Source organism: Gobius niger, assembly GCF_951799975.1.
Source record: "Gobius niger genome assembly, chromosome: 15".
NCBI lineage: Eukaryota > Metazoa > Chordata > Actinopteri > Gobiiformes > Gobiidae > Gobius > Gobius niger.
This window is the reverse complement of record NC_136866.1, coordinates 7,175,150-7,199,543: the sequence shown is the minus strand read 5'-3', so window position 1 is coordinate 7,199,543 and position 24,394 is coordinate 7,175,150. Positions and strand designations below refer to the sequence as shown.

At 41.9% G+C, this 24,394-nt stretch overlaps 1 protein-coding gene across 1 annotated transcript in view; it reads right to left on the bottom strand.

The window, feature by feature from the left end:
- Positions 1–24,394, bottom strand: part of nbas (NBAS subunit of NRZ tethering complex) — a 189,008-nt gene that overhangs the window by 95,206 nt on the left and 69,408 nt on the right. The window contains exons 36-41 of the mRNA XM_079571869.1: positions 23,090–23,173; positions 20,901–21,074; positions 19,015–19,128; positions 17,040–17,163; positions 11,671–11,747; positions 10,675–10,812 (exon numbers count right to left, since the gene is read on the bottom strand). Coding sequence (XP_079427995.1) covers positions 10,675–10,812; positions 11,671–11,747; positions 17,040–17,163; positions 19,015–19,128; positions 20,901–21,074; positions 23,090–23,173 — 711 coding nt within the window. The remainder of the gene's footprint in view (positions 1–10,674; positions 10,813–11,670; positions 11,748–17,039; positions 17,164–19,014; positions 19,129–20,900; positions 21,075–23,089; positions 23,174–24,394) is intronic.

The following is a 24,394-nucleotide window of genomic DNA, read 5'->3' as shown; positions in this document are numbered from 1 at the left end:
GTTGCTGCAGTTTGTCAGGTCTAGGTTCAGCAACACAATGTGCCCAAAGAATGAGATTAGCTGATTACCTGAACGTCCTGAATGACCAGGTTATTCCATCCACGCATGCATTTATTCTTCCCTGCGAGGGTATTATTCCAAGAAGACAAGGCCAGGATTAATCAGGCTCATATTATGAAAGAGTGGTCCAGTTAACCCCATTGTGCTAGAAATGGCTTTGCGGTCTAACAAAATATGAGAGCGTGGGATCTATTTTGCAGGGACTTTTTTTCTTGGCACTGTATGATTTAACCCATATGCAAAGGTCAGATACAACTATGGCCAAAAGTCAATAACCACCAAATGTATTCCTCTGGCTAAAGCTGCCCTCTCAACTCCTTAATACCTCAACAGTGATAGAAACAAACAACAAATGAGTTGTTAGAAATAATGTAAACAATTAGACTTTTGCTTGAAGAAACTTCCAGGATTATAATTGCTAAAAATAGTTCATAGGAGAGAAGATGTCACGCCACCTGCTCTTTTAACAGAGATTAATGAAGACACTATATTTACTTCCCCGGTTAACAGATTAATACCTAGCAATGTACCTGTTTGTATCCCTTGTTTATAGAGAACATGCAGTAGTGGGTTAAAGGTGTCATTAATATTTAAACTTCACCTCATCCTAACTCTTGTGTTTCCTCTAACACAGAGAGGTTACAGTTAAACCAACACAAGCCTCCTCCCAAGTCCATCCATCCATCCATTTTCTTCCGCTTTATCCGGGGCCGGGTCGCGGGGGCAGCAGTCTCAGCAGAGATGCCCAAACTTCCCGATCCACACACACCTCCTCCAGCTGTTCTGGGGGGACCCCGAGGCGACACCAGGCCAGCTCGGAGACATAGTCCCACCACCGTGTCCTGGGCCTTCCACGAGGCCTTGTCCCACTAGGACATGCCTGGAACACCTCCCGCGGGAGGCGACCAGGAGGCATCCGAAACAGATGCCCGAGCCACCTCAGCTGGCTCCTTTCGACGTGAAGGAGCAGCGACTCTACTCTGAGCTCCTCCCGGGTAACTGAGCTCCTCACCCGATCTCGGAGGGTGCGCCCAGCCACCCTGCGAAGGAAACTCATTTCGGCCGCTTGTATTCGCGATCTTGTCCTTTCGGTCATTACCCAAATCTCATGACCATAGGTGAGGGTGGGAACGTAGATCGATCGGTAAATCGAGAGCTTTGCCCCCCGACTCAGCTCCCTCTTCACCACGACAGACCGATACAGCGACCGCATCACTGCTGACGCCGCACCGATCCGTCTATCGATCTCACGCTCCATCCGTCCCTCACTCGTGAACAAGACCCCGAGATACTTGAACTCCTCCACTTGAGGCAAGGACTCCCCACCGACCTGCAGAGGGGAAGCCACCTTTTTCCGGTGGAGAACCATGGCCTCGGATTTGGAGGTGCTGATCCTCATCCCGGCCGCTACACACTCGGCTGCAAACCGCCCCAGTGCGTGCTGAAGGTCCTGGTTCGTTGAAGCCATCAGAACAACATCGTCCGCAAACAGCAGAGATGAGACTCTGAGGCTCCCAAACCGGACACCCTCCGGCCCCTGGCTGCGCCTAGAAATTCTGTCCATAAAAGTAATGAACAGAACCGGTGACAAAGGGCAGCCCTGGCGGAGACCAACACGCACCGGGAACAGGTCTGACTTACTGCCGGCAATGCGAACCAAGCTCCTGCTGCGGTCATACAGGGAACGGACAGCCCTTAGCAGAGGGCCCCGGACCCCATACTCCCGGAGCACCCCCCACAGGGCACCACGAGGGACGCGGTCGAACGCTTTCTCCAGATCCACAAAACACATGTGGACTGGTTGGGCGAACTCCCACGAACCCTCGAGTACCCGATGAAGGGTATAGAGTTGGTCCAGTGTGCCACGACCAGGACGAAAACCGCATTGTTCCTCCTGGATCCGAGGTTCAACTATCGGCCGGATCCTCCTCTCCAGCACCCCGGAATAGACCTTACCGGGGAGGCTCCTCCCAAGTGTAAGACAGTAATGATCCTAATGAGTTGTATTTATGTCATGCTTTAACACTCAGGTATGCAGTCGACAACCTCATTAGCACTAATTTGGCAAATGGCGGATGTAGCATCCACCCACAATTAGCAGAGAATGCGGGAGGGAAGGAAGGAAGAGGCGTCCACTCCCTTTAATGGAATAATCACTCATAAACAGGTTGCACTTTGGGTCGAACTGCTAAGGGAAGTGAAGGTGGGTAAAATGGCAGCCAACTGTTCAGCTCATCAAAGGGCGACAGAAATTCTCTAACCGAATAACTCCAACTCTGCGCATTTGAGTGTGTATTTGTCTAATGGGGCCCCCTTTTTGCCGCTACAGCTCCCATGGGTAAAATATAGACTGCTAATGATTGTGGTACAAGGGTGCAATTTGTACGAGAGCACATTTTGTACAAAGTGGAGAATGAAGTCGGAGGGACGTGAGAGCTTTGTGGTAGCGATGGGAAAGTCGTTCAGCTTAACTCATTATTCCACTCAATTCACCGACGGGAACTGAGCAGAGTGGTACAAGCATGGACAAGGTCAGCACATGTAGCTCAATCCATGAACTGAAAAAACACACAGGGCAGAGGACAATATAATACAAGCCTCCATCTTCGAATCATTATAGTGGTTTTGTCGTTGAGCAGGATTTGGCTTAGTGTTAAGTTTAAGCTTAGTTTAGTTTTTGTTTATTTGTCACACACACATATAAACATACAGTATAACATGCAGTGAAATTTCCTTTTGTACCGTCCAGTTGCCACAACAACAACATAGACCAGACTATATATACTAGTATGGTAGGAGGTGCTAGGAGTCGGATTTATTAAGCAGTCTAATAGCCTCAGGATAGAAGTTTTTCCTCATCCTCTCAATTGTAGTCTTGAGAAGGCGGTATCGCCTCCCTGATGGGAACAAGGAGAACAGGTTATTATCAGGGTGGCTGGTGTCCCTCGCGATCTTCTCGGCCCTGTGTCGGCATCTCTGAGTGTAAATGTCGTCCAATTTAGGAAGACTGATCTTCAGGATCCTCTCTGCCGAGCGGACCACTTTCTTGAGAGCCAGGCGATCCTGCTCAGTGCATCCACACTATACTGCTGCCGGTCAGGATGCTCGCAGTGGTGCAGCTGTAAACGTTTGTTAGCACCTGGGGTGAGAGTCTAAAGTCTCTTAGTCGTCTGAGATGGTACAGGCGTTGGCGAGCCTTTTTTACTAAAAATGTAGTATGTGTTGTCCAGCTCAGGTCCTGGGGTATGTGCACCCCCAGATATTTCAAACTGTCCCCTCTCTCCACTGGTGTTCCTGCAATGTTGATAGGATGATAGTGTTCTGGCTTGCTCCTGCGAAAGTTCACTATGAGCTGCTTTGTTTTGCTGATGTTGAGTTCCAGGTTGTTGGCTAGTCTAGGCTGTCTCGTCATCGCCAGAGATCAGACCAATGATGGCTGTGTCATCTGCGAACTTGACGATAACAGTGGACTCTGAAGTAGACACGCAGTCATGAGTGTACAGTGAGAGAGAGCAGAGGACTTAAAACACATCCTTGAGGGACACCAGTGACTGGCAAGCCACGAGGGCACTATCCTGTTGAACGCTGAGCTGTAGTCCATAAAGCTATGTATGAATATGTATCTATTTGGTTTAATATCATAATTTAATCATGAAATCTCTTTTAGCTCTAAATACAAATCAAATTGCACAGCCTTGTCAAGCGTCTGCCTCTCCAAATATTTCTAGTTGACACTGATGCATAGTTTCCTATTTTGCATGCAGTATATATACTTGGTGCTAATGCAGTAAAGTACACAAGACGGCCAATCAGTGCAAATAAACATATTCCAGAATGATATTATTTTATGTTGTGTTGGTCCATAAGCAATAAGGAAACAAATTACTACGTCCATGCAATTGCAGATATGTGAAATGTGTATACAAGGCGAGAGTAAAATCAATAGGCAGAGAAAACAACAGAAAATAAATGACTGAAAATCTCCTTCTTTGCTCCGCGCTCCCCCAGTGGCAGCTCATCCAAACTCAATTATCCAAAAGACACACAAAATCAAGGCGAAAAGTCACACATTAACAACAGTGACAAGGCCAGGTAAACAGACGCGGGTATAAATACAGGCTGTGTTGGGTGATATTATGTAAACATGGCGAAAGCTACAATTACCGTAAAGAGCGGCTGTATTTGAGCCGCGATAATGAAAACTTCCAAAACGGCAGAGTGGAAGTGGCTTGTTATGCCCATAGGAATAACAGGGTCCGACTCGGAGTCCGTGAGCCCGCTGCTGTTTTTTCGTCACGCATCACAGGTGCTGTCGGACCACAGAGTGCTGCCAAAAGTCCTTCAAAGTTAAATGCTCAAGGCTAGTAACAAAAATGAATGCATATTGTCAAGAGTTCATCTTCACAGTTCAAATAAAAATAAATAATAAATCTTTGCAGGCTCAGTACGGAATGAATAATTTCTTGACGATTGGGTCAATCTATGTCCCACTTGTGTATCATCTCAATATGTGACCTATTAGCGAAAAGAATGGCCATGTAGGAAAATTAAAAAGCATTTTTATAAACTACTTGCAATAAGAGATGGGAGATAACGGCTTCAGCAAATCAAGGATAAACAAAAGACTTGGAAAAAAGTAACTGTATGCTAGTTTATAACTATAAATGTTTAAATAGGCCCAGAAGTTTTTTATACGCTAAAATAGACTTCCATATTACCTATATTCTTTTTTTACAGTCTACGGGTACACATCCCCTGGCCCTCCTCCATTTTTTATAAATGCATGCTAAATACTTAATGCTCTTCCCGGTGCACATCACTGACCAAAGAAGTGACCCTTGGAACTTAAAAGCGTCCCCAGACTGCAGCCTCGCTCAGTGGCTCCAAATGCCAAGTCAATTAGGCCAACTGGGATTCAGGAAATGCCTTATAAGTCTTTGACGGCTTAATAAGTCTGAGAGGAAACTGAAGTGAAAGAAAGTAGTAATATTTGAATGTGTATCGTTTTGTGTACAAAAACAGCCTCCTCCACCACCAAGCTTGAACACAACTAAATGAAAAGGCAAAGATTCTCCTCAAAACCTTGATAAAATTAAAGGTGACATGCTTTATAAAGTTGACTTTGAGTTTTTAACCATGCAATAACGTTTCCTCAACAAAACTTGCTTCATTTCAGTCACAGTTTTGAGCAATCCAAACGCATCCTTCTCTACCTCTCTGCTGCTTGTGTACAAGTCTTTTCATGGTTTAGCACCAAAGTACATCTCTGACATGTTACAGCCGTATGAACCATCTCGGGCCCTGAGAACTTCAGGGAGGGGTCTCCTGGTGGTTCCCAGAGTCAATAATAAACACGGTGAGGCTGCGTTTTAGTTTCATGCAGCTAAAATCTGGAACAGTCTTCACGAGGATGTGAGACAAGCCTCAACTCTGACAATGTTCAAAACCAGGCAGAAAACAGTTCTGTTTGCCTGTGCATATGACTGAATGTATTATATCTACACTCTTGCCTTTTACTGTAATTGATTAATTTTATGTTGACGAGGAGAAGGAGCGACAAAACAGAGGTTAGGTAACTTTGTGTGAACAAGCAAGAAAAATAGTGCTCAAGACAGAGCGAAATAGTGCTCAAGACAGAGCGAATCTAAACAAGACTTAAAAATGCATATAACTGAAAGTATTTTTATCTACACTCTTGCCTCTTACTGTAATTGATTAATTCTATGTTGATGTTTTTATTGATTGTATTTGTTTTCTTATATTTATGATACTGTGAAGCACTTTGAATTGCCTTGTGTATGAATTGTGCTCTACAAATAAACTTGCCTTGCCTTACCGTTATCTCAATTTTTCACAGCACCATCGATTTGTTAGCATGCTGATAGGTTAAGGAAAATGGAGTCTTGCATACTGTTTTTAACATGCAAAAGGCGCTTTGACTACATTTTGAGATGAAAACCAACATAGCCCGATGTACGAAAGTCTCTTTTAAATACATCATTCCGAAGCCACAATTATGCATATGTCCACTTTAAAAAAAAAGAAATCACAAAGGTTGTTTTTTTTATTAGCAAATGACTATACAAGCAAGAATAAATATGTATATAAATCTGGAAAGGGATCTCATTTTCAAAACACCAGCTTGCCCCACCGAGAGTTTTGTTCCAATTTGCAACTGAATGACTTTAGTGGCTTGGGTGTGCAGAGTCTTATTGCTTGGCTTTGAGATGATGTGATAGTGACAAGAGAATTGAGAAAATGGGTGCGAGACTTATTGAGACGCCGTGCTACGCTCTTCAAGTGGTGAACGGGAAACACCAGGAGACAGCTTGACTCGCCATAAAATATACACACACACCAAAATCCCCCACCCGCTGTTACGCTGAGAGGAAGATCCAACACTCTGGCGTGTTATCCCGTCAACATAAGCGAAAACAAGACAATATGGCAACAAACAAACACGCAAACATGGCCAATCAAGTGCTGTCAAAGGGAAAGGAAAAAAACGGAGAGCATATCCAAGCGCTCACTTAAAAAAAGGAAACATATATGCAGCCTGCCATGCTATCTGAAATTAAACATCAGACACAGTACAATGTGTGAGCTTTAAGATAAGGCAGAGTGAACGCACAAAAATAACAGGAGACATGTATACAGTATGCACAGTCGAGATAGCCCTCTGCACAAAGCCTGAGATGCAACACTTTTTACGGAGTATGTAGGGAGCGCAGAGAATAGTATAGGAGACAGCAATGCAATATTCCAGATCATAAAGTGGGTTTTATACGAACACAAACCCACAGTGTCAACAATCTTTAGAGAAAACTCAGAATAAAGTTTCACGGTCATGGGAGAAACATGTCTGAATCCTCTCCGAACCCACAGCATAGTGTTGCAAGATATAGATATGAACACTACAGAGCACAGGTTGTTTTGAGTTAAAGAAGACGTTTTGCCTATCATCTGTTGTGGATTTCTTACTTAATAAAGCTTAGAGATATGTTGTCCAGTCAGAATGTGAGGTTTATTACGCATGCATTGCGGAGAGGTTACACATAGCGCCAGTCCATGGCAAGATCTGCCCAAGTCAGCTTTGGCATCACCTTATCAGGGTGGCGTTCGGAGGCAGAAGGAGATCTTTGTGATGTTGAGAAGATGGGCCATTTGGGGCCTATTGTCTGTCTGGGGTGCAGAAAGAAGGTGGCCACCAGACCAACCAACAGATATAACTAGGAACATTTTTGGACATATTGTGGAGACACTGCCTTGAAGGACAGCACTCTCCCAATTCCATGTAATAACACTGAGTAAAGTTTTTCTCATTTGCACTCCACTTCCAGGCCAAAAGTTCCTTCCGCTCCATCAATAAGTACTAAGTCAAGACATAACCTGGTAAACAAGTTAACAAGCACTCAATCTGGACTCGGGGAAAAGAGGGGGCCTTAGCGCAGCAAAAAATAGGCTCGACAAAAGTAAAAATAATTGGATAATCATGAAAGTGCCGGAGAGTAGCGGAGGAGGGGAAGCCGGATATATTGTAAGTTAATGGACTTGCACTTCACTCGAGGCAGGAGCTTGTGGAGCGATTACTACCATTAGAATGCAGTGTCTGTTCAGGCGGCGACTTGTTGTGAATGAGTGCAATCTTGTGGCTTTGCGAGACCTTGGATATCATTTGGGATGCACTTACTCGCTCCTTCATCCGGCGTCCCTGCCTCTTTATTTTCTAAATTTTACCGTCCTCCTGTCCACCTGGGCTAAAACCTCCAGAGAACTGCAGGTCCACTCAGCGAAAAGGTCAGAGCCATCTTTCCTTGATTCGGCGCCAATCAGCCTCTTACCGCCTGAAATGCCTCTCCTCCCACGGCCAAGGTTTTCTTTGTTTTTCCCACAGAAACAAGCGTCGACGTTTTATATTTCTACATCTTAACATAAAAAGACAGACAATTTTGCTAAAATCTTGCAACAATAATTACACCACTGAAAGGAAATCATTTACATATGTTTATAGTGCTAAGACGCATTGCTTCTCTTTAATTAAAGCAAGTAATTGGACAATAAGTTTGATTTGTGAAAGGATAATTGCAGTAATTTGAGTCTTGTTAGTTTCCCAGTTTTGTTCCATTATCATGACTGATTGTATCCTTATCGTTCCTTTTTATGTTGCATTGAAGTCTTTTGTGCAACCACTTTGCTTGGAACAATGGTCCCACTCGCAGAAGCCCAGTGGCCATTGAAAAAAAAGATTAAAATGCCTGTTCCACATTATAATGCATACTTGTATGGTTTAATATGCACACAACACAGACTACAGCTCAGAATAGAAAGGCGCACTGGTCACAGTTTCAAAGTTCTTACTGAATATAGGATAATGAGGTTGATGTGGCTCATTTTCTCTGGCCTTAAAACTTTAAAACCTGCAATCAAAAACCAGATACAACTTACTCACTTCAGCTTATTTGCCGCTATTGCCTCCACTGCCTCCTGCTAAGTTATCATACCCTTTTCTGCCATAGACATTCCTAGATGTACGTTTGAGTGAACCCGAATGAATAAGGCATTGACCCCATGATCTAGTGTAGTATGTATTTTCAAGTTGCTTCGCTTTTTCAGTAAATCCGAAATGAACACTCTTTAAGTCCCGTTTCATCCACATTTTCTTCCAACTTTGCACCAAGAAGGATCTATGGTTCGCCACGCCTGTTACATCTTGTCAAAGGCAATTCGCCCAGCTAATTTGATTCGCTCCATTCCTGCAGGAGCTCTGTAGAAGATTTAAAACACGGCTGACAGAGCCTTTTACCGCCGTGATGCCTAAACAAAATACGTTATGTCTCAGGAGCAACAAACTTGTTTAGTGTCCTTTCAAGAACTTTGGGCTTAGAAGTTCACATCTCCCCGGAATTCTTAGCGTAGTATGAAAAGTATATACAGTATGTTGCAGGCGAAATTTTTGGTGGATTTTATGTAGCTAACTGTTTTGTCACTTTATTGCATGCCATATTTTAAGAGAACACTTTTGTTAAACGGACAAAAATGGACATGCTTGTATTGGTACGACACGAGTGTGGTGTCGAAATCAAAACAAAACCTTTGGAAAATGTAAATAAAAAGCCTGTTTTCTTTTTATTGGTCAGAATGGGACAGTAGAGCTGCACAATTTCACACAAATAGCTTTTTTCCCTTAATAAGTAAAACAACTGCACTAAGATTTGCAATTTATGTTTTCAAGTCATGTATAAGTGCATATCTCAGACATTTGGGAGAATCAACTGCTTAAAGCACATGTGGCACATGCGGCCCATGAGATGACTTAATGTGGCCCCTTGTAGAGCATGAATTTCTGAGGATGTCAATAAACTATACTGAGTTATAAATGTGCCACTAGGGGGCAGCTTAAATTTAAAAAAGGAAAGATTTCCACACGTGTCCTGCAGAGGGCACATAATAAGAGATCAGGATACAAACAACATATTATAGCCATGTGGGTTCAGAGTGTGGAGTAAATGAATAATGACTTCATGTAGCACTTTGAGAAACGTGTGACACAGGCTGATAAAGCACAATAAGCGTAAGCCGTTCTTATTTATTAGTCCACAGTCCTTCACAATATATGCGGCCCGCAACCTGCAGAGGGGGTTCAATTTCGGCCCACCACCCAAAACAAGTTCGACAGCCCTGGCTTAAAGGGGCTAGATGGAAGTTGACATTTTTAAACTCACTACTGCCACCTCAGGTCTAACGCGCAAATTCTTACTTAGGACATTGCTGGAGAATGTAGGGGGAGGAAACATTTTAAACTCTGTCTAGTCCCTTTAAAGGGGGGTATTATGCAAAATCGACTTTTTCAAGCTTTACATCATGTTTTTATGTCATGCCCTCATTAAAAACATGCCTGAAGTGTTGCCTTGGCAGATTCACATATTTTTGAGTAATCTGTAAAAACTCTGACGGCGGCCATTTTAGGGATAGGTTTGCCTGAGTCCTCCTAGGAACGCCCTCACCTCCTGGAGACGCCTCCGAGCTTTCGTCACCAGCCGAGTAACCAACCACTGCTCCTCAGCAGAACCCCCTCCCCACTGATGCCACAGACAGCGTGTGGAGGGGGCGTGTCGGAAAGGATCAGAGGTTCTTAAAGAGACAGAGGCCTATTTCAAGACATTCACTACAGCCATTTTGAGAGAGTAATTTTATACAAGGCAGTTATTCTAATTTACTGCATTTACAGACCAACAGAAGGTTTCGTCATCATTGTAGCGTGCTATAGACTGGTGCTATGTGATTGAAAAAATAATACCCCCTCTTTAACTCATAGTGTCACATGCATTTCAGAACATGTTTGTTGACGTCTTCATTCCTGGGTTTGCTGGTTTACACATAGACACAAGAATCGGATATTCTGCAGTTTGCAAAGGAAAATGTACTGCCTAAAAATACCGGAAGCCATTGAAATTGTGATCTTGATTTGAGCGCGATTAACTGTGCAGCCCTTTGGGACAGAACACAAATCTACTTTATCCCCTTTTCAACTGGACGGGCTAATAGCCTATGTAGGTCATTTTAATACAGTTTACTATGCACAGCAGTAATGTCATTTCAGTATTTCACACTTACCTGATACAGTGTGTGGTTCTTGTCCTTGAAGCACGGAGCGAGGCGCGTGTAAATCTGCAGGGAGTAGTAGTACGCAGCCAGCTGGAGTGACAAGGCCGAGTGACACTGCTTTTCAAAACACTTGTTGGCATCCAGCACCTGAAAGTGCACAACCAAGGCTATTCATTCAGTCGGTCCTACATGTGCCTATTAATCAGGAGCAGAGCTTGTTAGTAACATCAGCCTAATGAAACATCAGGAGTTAACAGGCTCTTCTGGACCAATATTTTCGTGCTGGCTCATGTGGGATCTCATTACTTGTACTTGGACACAATGTACTACACTTTTACTGTGTGTTCTCTTTACCCAGAACTAATTCACTTTATGTAAAAATCAGAAAAAAAAACACAAACACTAAAGCTTCTTTTCGCTCATCTGGTTAGACCTGATAGTAACGCCAATATTGAAGCACTGGCCAGAGGTGGAATGCCCTCAACCCAAACAACCCTGTCCTGCTGATGAAAACCATTACCTAAACTTACCTTTGTTCTTAAGCCAAAAAAAGGTACTTCAGTGATAGATTGTAAGCCATTTCAAAATTGCAACCAATGGAAACTTTAGAAAGATGAAACTAAACTCATGTACTGACGCTTTCAAAAGGACAACAATCTCGTCTGTCAGCGTGTGGCATCAGTTGACAAATCACTTGTACTGAATGGCGGTGATATTTTTGAGAATACCTCTTTGATTTGACACTGTAATGAGAAACTGTCCGGCACAATAGCTCATCTAAAAAATAAAAATAAATCAAGGTGCCAATAGAGATCCTGCCGAGTCCGGGCTGTATTTCATATCATCATATTCACCGTTGTTAACAAGAATGAGCATATAAATAAGTCTCCAAAAACATGAAGGCATGAGCGAATTTGGCGATGTGGATAATGCTAGAAAATGAATACATTTGAATGAATTTTCCTTATAAATAAGTAAAGCCAAACCTGAAGTGTGTGTGCGTACCTGAGGCAAGGCCAGTAAGTAGGACAGAGCCAGCATCATGTCCCGGGGAAACGCATCGTTGGCCAGCTGTAGCAGAACTGGAAAGAGGGGGTGGAAAGACTTTAACTAAGGCACAAAGGATTAAAAACAACACTTCCTCTTTTTGGAGGAGTTTGGGCCCGCGTTTGTTGAATGAATACAAATGCGCTGCTCCCTGGGACCTTCAAAAGTAGGTTAGAAAAGCAGCAAAATAGGACATAGAGACAATGTCAAGGAGCTTCATTGTGATTCCTCCCGGGATGTCCAGCTCCTCTGTCGCCAATTATGAGCGTATGCCTTCGAGTGTTTCTGCATTAAATGTCAATGGTGTTGAGTGTACGAAGCCTTCCGTGCACTTTTTATTATTCAAAGGACACAGCTCCTTCTATTAAGAGCTCTTCATACAGGTCCAGACTCCATTTAAGTGCACTTGCAAGTCAAAGTTACTCCACTGAATGCATAAATAGCGTATAGATATCACACTTGTCAAAAATAGCCATCTGGACGTCGTCAAATTGAGCCTTAGTTCTTGCATTGATAGTGTTTAAATTTAGATAACAATGGGTGTGCCAGTCATTACTGTATTATTGCAATGGACAAACTCTCTCAAGACCTCTGCAGTAAAGTTTCAACGATGTAATATATTTTCTTCTTCAAAGTTTGAGCTTCAGAGGGATTTGGAAGGAACAAGTCTACTTTTCAAGCGATGTAGTTTATAAGCGATTGAAACTACATTAATGCCAGAGTGAGTGTAGGATCCAAACTGATTAATTTTCTACTGCTCGCTCATCTTACGCTCTGTGTCAACAACTGGCATAAACGCACAGTTCATAAGTGAGTCCACACAACGCAGTGAGGGAACCAGAGGGGAAGAGAGTAGATATGCAGCAGCAGCAGACAGAATCACTTTGTAGTCTTCGACCCGGGGAGAACAAAAGGCTGTGCGGGTGATGAGAGCCTGAGACAAACCCGAACAGACAGAGGAAAGTGGAGCGTGTGCATTGGGGAGACGAGGTGGCACACTGCAGGGTAGGACGAAACGGGCCGGGGTAATGTGTGTGTGTGTGTGTGTGTGTGTGTGTGTCAGCATAAGGGCAAATGTTTTGTTAAAGAGGCTGTGGATACAAGGGTTAGTGGATGGCTAAAGTAATGCAAAGTGCGTCATACAAAACCGTAGCATCACAAGGAACGTGTCAAGCTTGCGCATTGATATTGTAGGCCTGCGTTTAGCGAATCAGCTTACGTTTCCGCAGTAACTTTTAGATAAACAAGATAGATGAGGAAAATGCAGAGGGCCACACAAAAGTAATGAAAGAGCAGAGCAGGAAAAGCATTGAAGGCTAATAAAAGTGATGTTGAAATGGAGCAGTAGGTCCAACATATAAGCTCAAGGCTGCACTATTTACATCAACAGAGCATGTTTATGTTTTATCAAACCAATGAACCACTTTTTTTAATATTTCAATTAAAGTCAATAGAACTATGTGCTTGTATTTAGAAAGGAATTCATACAAGCGAATCCAAACACATCTGACACTTTGTGAGCCATCATTACAGTAATTCATGTTTTGTTTTTTTGTTTTTTTTTCATTTCTTCGCTTGTAAAAAGAACCAGGGGAAAACTGCTTCTTTAATCAAAGAACTGAACATGGAGTTTCTTTGTGGTCTATCAGTCTATCTTTGGTCGAGTGTGTATTTAAAACTATAGAGAGTCTTAACAAGTGCTGTTCAACGTCGTATTTGAAAGGATCTGTGTCGCCAAATACAGTGGAAATCAAGTTTCTAATTTTCATTTCAGAGCTTGGGACTGTATCCTCAAAAACACTCTGGGATATTCCTGGCATATTACAAAATAATAAACCAATGGAGATAAGAAAAAAAGATATAAAGTGTTTATCAGCCAACAGAGATGTTCCACCACCACTTGTCTCAAGCAAATCAGTTTAAAACGGCGTACATATCTGTGGTTTTGGATTTATAACATTCGACCCTGAACTCTATCATTTGGCGATTCGGTCTTTGAGAACTGCACAGCACCGCCCTGTCTCCATAGCGACAATCACATTACTTTCAATGGAGATGCAGTAGTTTGACGAAGCCATAAAAGCTCTCTTAAGCAGTGCCTACCTCTTCTCCTCTCCCTTTACCCCCTGGGTTTCAATGAGCTACACCTCCGAAAGAGCTGATTATATGGCTCTCTAAAGCTCCCGATAGCATCAGGACAGGAATTACCAGAGGGGTAAACACACACGGAATAGATAACCCCTGACTTAAAAGTGAGCCGTAATTCTGCTTAAAAACAGTGGAGGGTGATAAAGAGGACGGGCGGGAAAGCTGTCCACATATACAATCACACTCGCAGGCCTGTGTCAGCTAAATTGGGCACATAGTTAGCGGGCAGCATGCGAGACAGTGACTTATGGCCATTTCACCTGTGTAGCCGAGGTGAAAAACAACTTATTATGGTCCGGTTTCCATGTGGCCAATACTAATGCCCCAGAGCAATTCAGAGGCAGCAACAGCGGCCTTAGTCAGCTCAATGAGTTACCCCTAATGCCATTAATTACCTTAGCCTTATCTTTATAGAAAAAAAGAAAAAAGGAATCAATATAATTATTTTTTCAAAGGCCTCATCCCATGTGTTTTTGAGAGGAGCACATTACCATGCAAATATGGAAGCTGTTAATCGAAGGTTACCAGACGAAGAGCAACTCTGCCTTTTAAGAGGGGAGATCTACTTTAGAACAGCGTTTAGTTAGCAGGTTACAACCCCTATTTCAATAAGGTCCAAACACAATCTAACATCCAGGGACAATCCCAAAATGGTGTCATCTGTTCGAGGCGTTGGTCACTACACATTTAGAAGCCGTGGATAGCTTTCATTTTGACCTCGGACATGAGCATTGATCCATGAAACTGAACTGAATTTAGATGTTACTTTATAAAAGCACCAGAGCCTCCTCCAGATCCCACACAGAACAACAACATTTGGACAAACTGTCTGAGGAAGTCTATATTGGAACAGCCTGGCAACAGATATAAGAGAAGGCCCGACTTGCATCTCTTTTAAAAAAGCAACTTAAACATTTCCTTCAAGTAAATCAGTCCTACTCTCATTTTAATTAAAATGAAATGTGTATAGTTTTTATATTGTGTTTTGTATATATGTTGTATTGCTTGTTTGACCTGCCTCAGATGTAAATGAGCAGTAAATGAGCAGTTTTGCAACAATCTGGCACCATTTACAATTTGTGTATAACTGTTCATTAATGTGCGCTCTCCCAAGCAAATGAATGGTCTCAACTTATATAGTGCTTTTCCACCTACATTAGGCACTCAAAGCGCTTTACAGCAAGGATCCACTCACCCATTCATACTCTCATTCATACACCAATGTACGCAGACACTGGGGGCAATGTGGGTGAAGTGTCTTGCCCAAGGACACAACGACAGTGTACCAGGAGGTGGGATTCGAACCCCCGACCTTCCGATCACGAGACGACCCGCTCTACCATCTGCGCCACTGTTGCCCCCAAATGAATACATAACATTTTTGTGTAATAAAACCCAACCACATACTAAGCTTGTATACATATTAGGGCTGTCAAAATTAATCATTATTAATTGCGTTAATCGAAAACATAATTAATCGCGTTAAATTTAATTTATTGTGATTAATCGCATCATATGTTTTGCCTAAACACCCTTCAGTATCTGACAACACACATGACCTGAAACACAAAGCACTTGTATTAACTATTGCAAGCCAGGAGTCTCCAATCTTTTCACACAATGAGGTACTTTTATGAAACAAAAGCGACCAAGAGCTACTTATGCATCAAAAAGGCTTGTCTAATTAATCTATTTCAACAAAAATGATTTTAATTGTGTCCTTATACTCAACTTTATGAACCAAAAAGTTTGCAGATTCTGTCCAAAATGTTCAGCCCCAAAGAAAATGTATCTAAAATGTGACTTATCAAGCCTTGGGCGCCCGACCAAGAAAGGGCTGAAGAGATGCCAGTTATAAACTGTAGGGCTTTTCCCATAACTATGAAACTCTAAATATTTGGTTTATGAAATGTGCAATCAATAATCAAATGCTTTAAATGTAAGTGTTTTAAGTTGGACAAGTATTAATACATATCCATTCAACGTTGCTTATTTTAACAAAGTGGTATTTTCTTGACTCATTCCATTTCTTAACATTTACCAAATCACTGTATTCAGTCATTTATCTTGGGGTTCACAGAACACTGGAAACTATCCCAGCAGCTACGAAGAAGCTTTTATTTGGGGGAACCAGGATGGAAGCCAGTAAATCATTTTATGGCATTGCAAAACATTTCAACTTGAACACCTGGACGCCTATTACTCAGCGTCCCATTTTTTATTTGTATCTGGGACTGCGTTCGCAAGCGCATCGGTATTCGTAAGAGTGTGCCCTACACGCGCCGAGACGCAATGACCACAAACAAGGCGCTTTATTTTTGTAGCGCCATCGATTTTGTGAGCAGTTGTGATCTATCACGCCGCGGGGCCTTGATGCTTTTGACTTCCACTATCTCTCTGGTATCTCTGCGGTGATGTGCCATTATTTACCGTTGCCATGGGACGCGTGGGCTCACATTAATTAATCAATATGAGGCTATTCTCTTTCTCGCGTCGTCCCCCGGTTCAACACATATGGCACGGCCTTGTGAGATGAATGGGGAAGGCAGAGGGCAGAACCAGAGCGCTGATAGCGACTGGAAGCAAATACTGGAGCATTACAAAGACTGAGCACAAAGTTTTAATTAGATACAAGCTCTTGAAAGTTTAAAAGATTAGCTGCATACATTATGTTAGGAGAAATTCACTCGCTGATAGTGTGTGTGTGTGTAACTATTGTAGATGGTTGAAAAGGGTTTAATTAAAAAAAAAAAAAAATTACCAGTAATTCTGAATGGCTTTATAATTTGGTCCATTATGTATTTCTTTTGCATTATGTTTTTTTTAATAATAAAGCAGTTCATTTTAACATAAGGTGCAAGTGCATTTCAGGATACGAGGTCTAAACTAGGAAGTTTCCATATAAAGACTGGATATTTTGTTTTTTGACCAAGACACTTAAAATCATTAATAGCAATTCATAAATTGCTAAGACTGCAAATATTTAAATTATGATTTCCTTGTGTGTGTGCCACATTCAACTATTTCAAGAACTATACCCCAAATCAACGTTTTCTCTGGCTTATCTATCCCTGTAACAATAATAATTGTAATTGTAATAAACCTAATCAGTTCAAGTGATTTAGAGGTTGGTTGATGTAATTTTACATCTTCTGAATCAATAGGTTGAAGAAGCTCACCTTCTGTGGCGGGGAATAGAGTCTGCCCCTCAGTCTTAGCTTCGGCAAGCTTTCCCGTCCTTAACAAAACTTCGGCAAAAGTCTCTCGCGGCACTTCTTTGTAAGATGAATAGACATCTAGGCTCTGCAAAAGAAGAAAAAAAAAAATCAAGACAGAACGAAACGGCCCTTTCAGTAAATATTATCACTGAACTGAGGGGATTCCCAAAAACAGATAAAAATGTGACAGATGAGATGAGGCTATACTGCCCTGAAGCTGCAACACTCCTCTTCCTGTCCATCTTAGCTTCTCGATACATCATCCTGTCAAGCCACATTTGTCTCTCATTCAGCCTGTTTTTTTCCCCCTCTCATCCAAAGTGTTCAAGTAAAAAAAACGATGGCATTGATCAGCTGGTCGGAGATGGACAGACGCGCTGCTGAACAGTTATTGGTAGATGGATGATTGAGGGTGGATGAATGCTTGAGAGTGAACCGCGAGGGGGATTTGGAGAGGCCTATTAAAATGTCATGCGAAAAGATATATTGCTCCTCTCTGTTTCCACTTGCGTCCACTCTTTTTGCTATCCGCATGATTTGTGCCTGGGAGTAAAAAGCTCAGTCACAGCCCGCGGCGAGCACAGAGGCATAAAGGTCAAAGGACTCTTTTTCTTACTTTTCTTCTGTTGATGGTCAAATGCCTGTGCTTTAGAAATAATAATATTTAACGTGAGCATTTCTAGACATTCACGTTCAGTGCCTTTGCATAAATTACTACTGCTGTATTATTGGAGCAATGTTCAATTTATAATATTTATCCCAAACTCTGTTGCTACAGAAAATCACCTTGTGTCGTTGTGAGACAACTTAATTTCTACATTCATACATCGTCCCTATACAAACATATGACATGCTGTCCCTTTGATGTATTCATTCCAAATCTCATCCATCCTTGTTTCGCACTTGTCTAACCTTGTCCACCAACTTGTCTATCACGCCATCGGCACAGTCCCACCTCGTCCTCTGTGGCACAGTGGCTCCTACGCTTGTATAGCATGTCTTACTATTGTTCTATGCCACTCCACATATTTTTCATGACACTCTAAACAGTACAGTATTTTACGGACTATAAGTCACACTTTTTTTCATAGTTTGGCTGGGGGTGCAACTTATACTCAGGTGCGACTTCTATATCAAAAACATAGAATTTAACATTTGTTATTTTCCCACCGACATCCGCTAGAGAGGCTCTAGGCTTGTGTACCAGTATCTACTTCTTCTGTACGGTTGTACAATGACAAATAAAGCGCTTGCTGTAACACTCAAAATTAAAACAACTGTAAAGTTTGGGAGTGAGCGAGAAACTTGTGGGTGACTGGCGCAAAGCGGAGGTTACTCTTATTGCAATGAAGAAAACAAAAAAAGCTAATCGCAGCGAAAAGCTCGATGGCCACAGCGAGAGGAACGAGTTCGCAAATGAGAGCTTGAACAACGTGCTGCCGGGAGAGGCTTGTCAACGGTACAGTTACGCCTTCATGCCAAAGGCTTGTCCGACTTATACTCTGGAGCGACTTATACAGCATTTTTTTTTTATTCTTCTTCATTACGCATTTTTGGCAGGTGCGACATATCCTCGAGAGTGACTTATAGTCCGTAAAACATAGAACACATAAACATTTTCAAATGTATATAAAATATAGGGGTAATTAATGGTGATGTTTTCATCCACCCAGCGCCTTCTTAATTCCGAGATCCTCAGAGTACTTCTGAATTGCTTAGTACGCTAACTACTTAGTCCAAAGCAAAAATTTATTCTGGCTCAACATTATTTTTTACTCGTGGAAGGTAAGCGTAATTAAATGCCTAAAGTCATGAACCTTCTCAGGCAATTTTCTCTGTAATTTGAAAAGGTGTCCTTGGGTAACTTGCTGAAATAAGGGCCGCAGCACAGTAAAAAGGAAGAGGAAATAATGAGGCCTGATACGCAGCCACTTACCGGGTCGACATAGGGATCATCAATGAGATCTTGATAAAAGGGGCTACAGCCTTGACGCTGCAGGTTGGAGTTCTCACACGCCCCTTCCCGACTCGTGGCTCCAGCGCTGTGACCCTGCGGAGCCATCGAAACATCATTAAACTTTCACAACGTGCCCACAGCCCTGTCATCCCTCTCCGTCTGTCTCCACGTTCAGACGCCAGCTCCAAACCGCGGCACCATCAGGCCTTTCCCGCCGCAATCTCCACCAAGACCCCAGACACCATCAATCTCCAACACGCCGACCACCAAGACCAGGCCGGCGGCGGCAAACGACGGGCAGCTAAAATATTCAGCACGAGCGGAGATTAATTATGCAGGAGATTGGCTCTTGATTGGTTGCTTTTAGATGGAGAATATAAAATCTAGGAATAATATAGAGTTATAAAGACATTTGGGATTACATGTATAACTATTAACCGAGAAACATAACATTTAAGTCAGTTCTATTGGCGTACTTGCACTTCATAAACCTATACAGTGGCTATCGGGCTCATAATCTCAACATTATAATGCACAAGGCTATACAATAAGTATACTCTGCATTGTATTTGCTGCACCTTTACATTTACAATGATTAGGCTTCTTGTGTCTTCTAGAAACACCTCGAGGGAGCTTACCCCTTTTTTTGATGTTGTCATGTGGGCAAATAAGCTAAATCAGGCCAAAGAGGAACTTCCATGAACTGTGTTTATGAAGTCAGGCAGGCTAACGCTTTTCCCAAAACCATGCCTCATTCCTTTAAGTTCCACTTGGCGGGATTGTCAAGTGGATTAACCAAAAACCCATTCAAAGAAACATCTCGCAAGCTGAATAATCACACTTTTTTGCTGAATCAAGATTAATAGCAGAGAGTTTGGTAACGCTTTATATTAAGGTGTGTTCGTTTAGTATTAATAAGGTACTAATAAACATTAATAATATGCTTGTAAAGTATTCACACACTGCTAATTATACTTTTATCGGTTAACATACTAATAGGCCATTAATAATACTCTTATTCATAGCCAACCCTAAACCTAATCCTAGCCTTAACTCTAACCCTGAAATGATTACTAATGCTTAATGTGATTATTATCTATTATTAATAACATAGCCTATATTAAACTTGGTGAAATGTTTTGTATGAAGTATTTGACCTGCTGCCACTTGCTCAGTGTCCTACATGGCATCACTCCAAATACAGGAATGTTAGATAAAACCATCTGATGTGATGAATCCATAATTAATGGATTCATTTTTTCTTGAATAATCACGAGTTAAACCGTTATCTTTGACAGCTCTAGTTTGCATCATCCGGCCTTTGCTCTGTCCGATCCCATCAGACCTCGGCAGCCAAGCAGGAAGGACCTGGTTGGTACTTGGATGGGAGACTGTTTAAGGGAACAACAGGAAGCCTGGTGTGAAGTCGTGTGAGAGTCAGTGGCTGGTGGTGATCGGAGGGCACAGATCGGCAGCCTCGCTTCAATCAGTCTACCTCGGGGCAGCTGTGGTTACAATAGTAGCTTAACATCACTAAGTATGGAGTCACTGAATAATGCATGAAATTGTAAAGCGACTGGAAAAGCTCTCTATATAAGACTGCATTATTCTTATTATTCTCATTATCAAAACAAACATGGCAACATACGAAAGTACAAAGCAATGGTTGACAAAGGACAAATCAAAAATAAAACAAAGGCTCAAGAAAGAGCTCAGAATTAGGTAGCTTTCAGCAGAATCAAAATATACAGCATTATTTAAGAAGAAACTTATTACCCAAACGGCTGTGATTGGACCATTAATTAGTGTACAGTGGAAATGTATATCGCAAGAGGAGCATGGCTTCGAGACAGTGCTGCTCTTACTTGCGGCCTCAGGTAGTTAATGGACTCCTTCCACCAGCGATGGTCACTGACGGCGGTGAGCACGGCCTTAGTGGTCAGGCCAGTCGTGGTCAGGACCTCCATGGTTTTGGCTGTGGTTCTGTGCAGTAAATCACCTGCTTTTCCCACAGGAGATCCCGTGACAGGGGGACTGACCTGGACCAAAGGGGCAAGATCAAAAGAACACACAGAAAACATAACAGATGTGTTAGATTTAGTCCTTGAAATGTATAGAACAGTAAACCTATTTAGTTATGCAGGTAAGAGGTAAAAGGCTCTTACATAAATACAGTATGTAGTACATGTCAGTGTAGGGTTAATTATGTTACTGGAATGTTCGAAAGTTCTCCAACTTTACGCACCAACACCAAGAAGAACCTAAAAATATTTGCTCTAACAAAAGGAATAAACCACAACCAAAAAAAGTTTTAAATAAGCATCAACTAAAAGCTGGAAATGATCAAAAATGAAAAATTCACTCGCTCAAAAGAAAAAGCTTTTACAATATTATACTAACAGATTATTACAAGATTACTGGTTTGCAGTGTTGTGTTTATTTTGTATCTTACTTTCTTTGTCCGTAGCCTTTTACGAAAACCTGCCAATGACTGTTGCGCTGTTGTACTAGATGGAAATCCATAAATTCTAACAGGCTGCCTCCTAAAAGTTCAATTCTGCAAATAAGTGCAGCTTGCAAGACTGTTTGATCACTCTATCTGTACCGCTACACCAAAAGGACAGTCATAAGGCAAAGGTTGCTCTAGTTTGAACAGGGACATTGTAGTGTTTTAATTTTAATTAGGTACTTGAGAAGAAGCACTTTAATAAGAGCAAGGGTCTCTGCTGTGTTTGAGGCTGCAGCACTGTTTTGTTTGTACACTACGCCGGGGAACTACAATGAGCTCAGTAGCAAAAACATACAGCATTTCCTTTTGCCAAAACTTGACACTGAGGGTTATTTTCTGCTAAAACCATCCAATATATCCACATCCTAATCACACTACCAACCCCGACTTTCACAACAGTAGCTCCAACAAGGACAGCATTTTGCCAACAATACAAGTTTTGAAACATCACTCAAAAGGCATCGTCAGTAATAAAATCACTGCTATATCTAGTCAATCTAAGAAAATCATCACAGAAACACGGATACACAGTAATTCACTCCCACAAAATCTTTATTTTAACAACAAGGCAGTTTTTGCTCATCGTTCTGCTATGAAATATTTATGAAACGACATTTTAAGTGAATATTTTCCCCTCTTAAAATGAAAACATGAAAGACTGATGGGACTGTGTTTGAGCAGTTTCCATGGCGATTGGAAACTGAAACTACATTTGTATCACGTTCGGGGGGCCAGTGGGTTAGCGCCAAATCGTTTAGTGCCTTTCATTAATGTTTGATGTGGCGGGGGGCTGAGGGTCAGGCGATGAAAGCAACCAAAAAGCACACATACACACACACACACACACACCCTGGAGTTGTTTTGTTCGCTCGAATGGATGAACACGTGTCCAGTGCAGCATCCGGAGAACCTGTACACGACGGCGTTCCCCGTGCAGTCGTCAATACAGCAATAAAATGACCAGAGACAGCTTCCAATGAGCGCCCATCCATACACAATGCAAAGTCATGAAACATTAACGCCCACTCAAGGCCTCGTAAAGCCGGCAGCGTTGTGCAAGGAAGAGGCGCCGTAAATAACCCAAAGGGGGCTGAGCAACCTCAACACTGGATTTACAGCTCATTAAATATGCAGGGATTGGAAAATACAAGAACAAACAGAAAAAAACAACAACCTAGGAGTAAGAAATACGAGGTGTTGCGTTTCTGTGACATCATAACATAAAAAGAAGCCTGTAAAGGGTTCCTGTTATGGATGATATTTTGAGAACTTTTGACCATTGTTTTTTGCTTTGAATTGTTTTATCATTAGAGAGCCATGAATGGTTCATACAGGTCAGTATCGCATTGCACAATTTCTCTGGGAGGTAGATCAATGCTTTCTCTGTCAGCACAAATTAAAGGGAAATTATTGTAGTCGAGGTGGCATTTTCAATCACCTGTTGTTGGTTGAAAGAACTGTTGAAAGGAGTGTTTGCAGACACGGCCCTCTATTTGAAATTAGGACGCAACATCACAAACGCAACCGATTCGATGTCACACCTACCTTAGTAGCGTCGACCTCATCGCTTTGTGGACCGCTCTCGGTAATAACAGGCTCCATTTGATAGTTAACTGCTTGGTACAGCACCTGCACAACACAAGAACCACGCCAGGCATTTTATCTCTTGGTTTATTTTTAACCTGTCCAACAACATCAGGGAAACGGGTAAAAGCTGTTGCCAAAAGCCAAATGGGAAAGATTGCAGCACTTTGTGAAAACATAATTTTCTCCATGTCGAGAATGGGTTATTGTGTTTGTAGCATGGGCCAGTTGCTCGTGTAGTGACAGCCGAGAAATTGGACATAAACGTTGAGTCAGACTGAAATAACACTGCATTTACACAGTCAGGCTTTAATGACACTCGAGCCAAAAAAGAAGTAAACATTTCCTAATGTTTTAGGAGAAAGGAACAGCGCGAGACGAAGCATATGATAATTACTCTATTTTTCTACACATGTAATAGAAGCTATAAAGGTGCTATACTGTATTAGTAAAATGGGTGCTGCCATGGCAACAAATGTGCATGCTCATTCAACAAAGAAGGTCAAATAGTAGTTTTAACCATAAATGCAGCAGGTCAAGTTTCTTCAGCACCTTGGAGAGCTCCTGTTGCATATTAAGGCTTTATGCACATCTTTTGAGGATATATAAGATAACATTACTGGAATTTTAAACATTTGAGACTCACAACTGACTTTTGAGCTGAACCTCATCCACTGGGTATTTTTAGTGAGAGAAACTGACACAGAACAGAACTTTCCATATCCTGCTGCGCGCTGCATATGGAAGGCACTTTGATAAAGTACCAGGACCAATTCCCCTAATACTGTCTGTCGTAGTTGTGACACGTTCAAAAAGGGGTCTTCTGTCGCATCTTTTCAAGAGATTTCCAAGCACAGGCCATTATTTATGTTTTTACTTACGACCAGAAATGTCTTCAGCTACCAAAACAGTCAGTGAAACATAAGGGGAAAAGGAACAATGAACTTTGAAATGCGATTGAAAATGTAAGTGAATTGGAATGGAGCTGAATAAGTTGTAAGTATTAATGTCGTTCAGCCAGTCTGTTCCTTTTTCCTCTTCTTTAATGAAGTGTACCTGCTGCTATTGTGTCTGCAGTGAACTGATTTTATAATGAACTGATTTTATTATGTACATTGCTGGGCAAATGTATTAGAATGTATGTGCAAGCCAAAGGCAACTTTCTGCCATCATTGTGCATGGTAGACAATAAAGTTTTTTTCTATTCTATTCTATTCTATTCTATTTCTTTTTGCTTGTAAGATCCTATTGAGCCATTTTAAATCA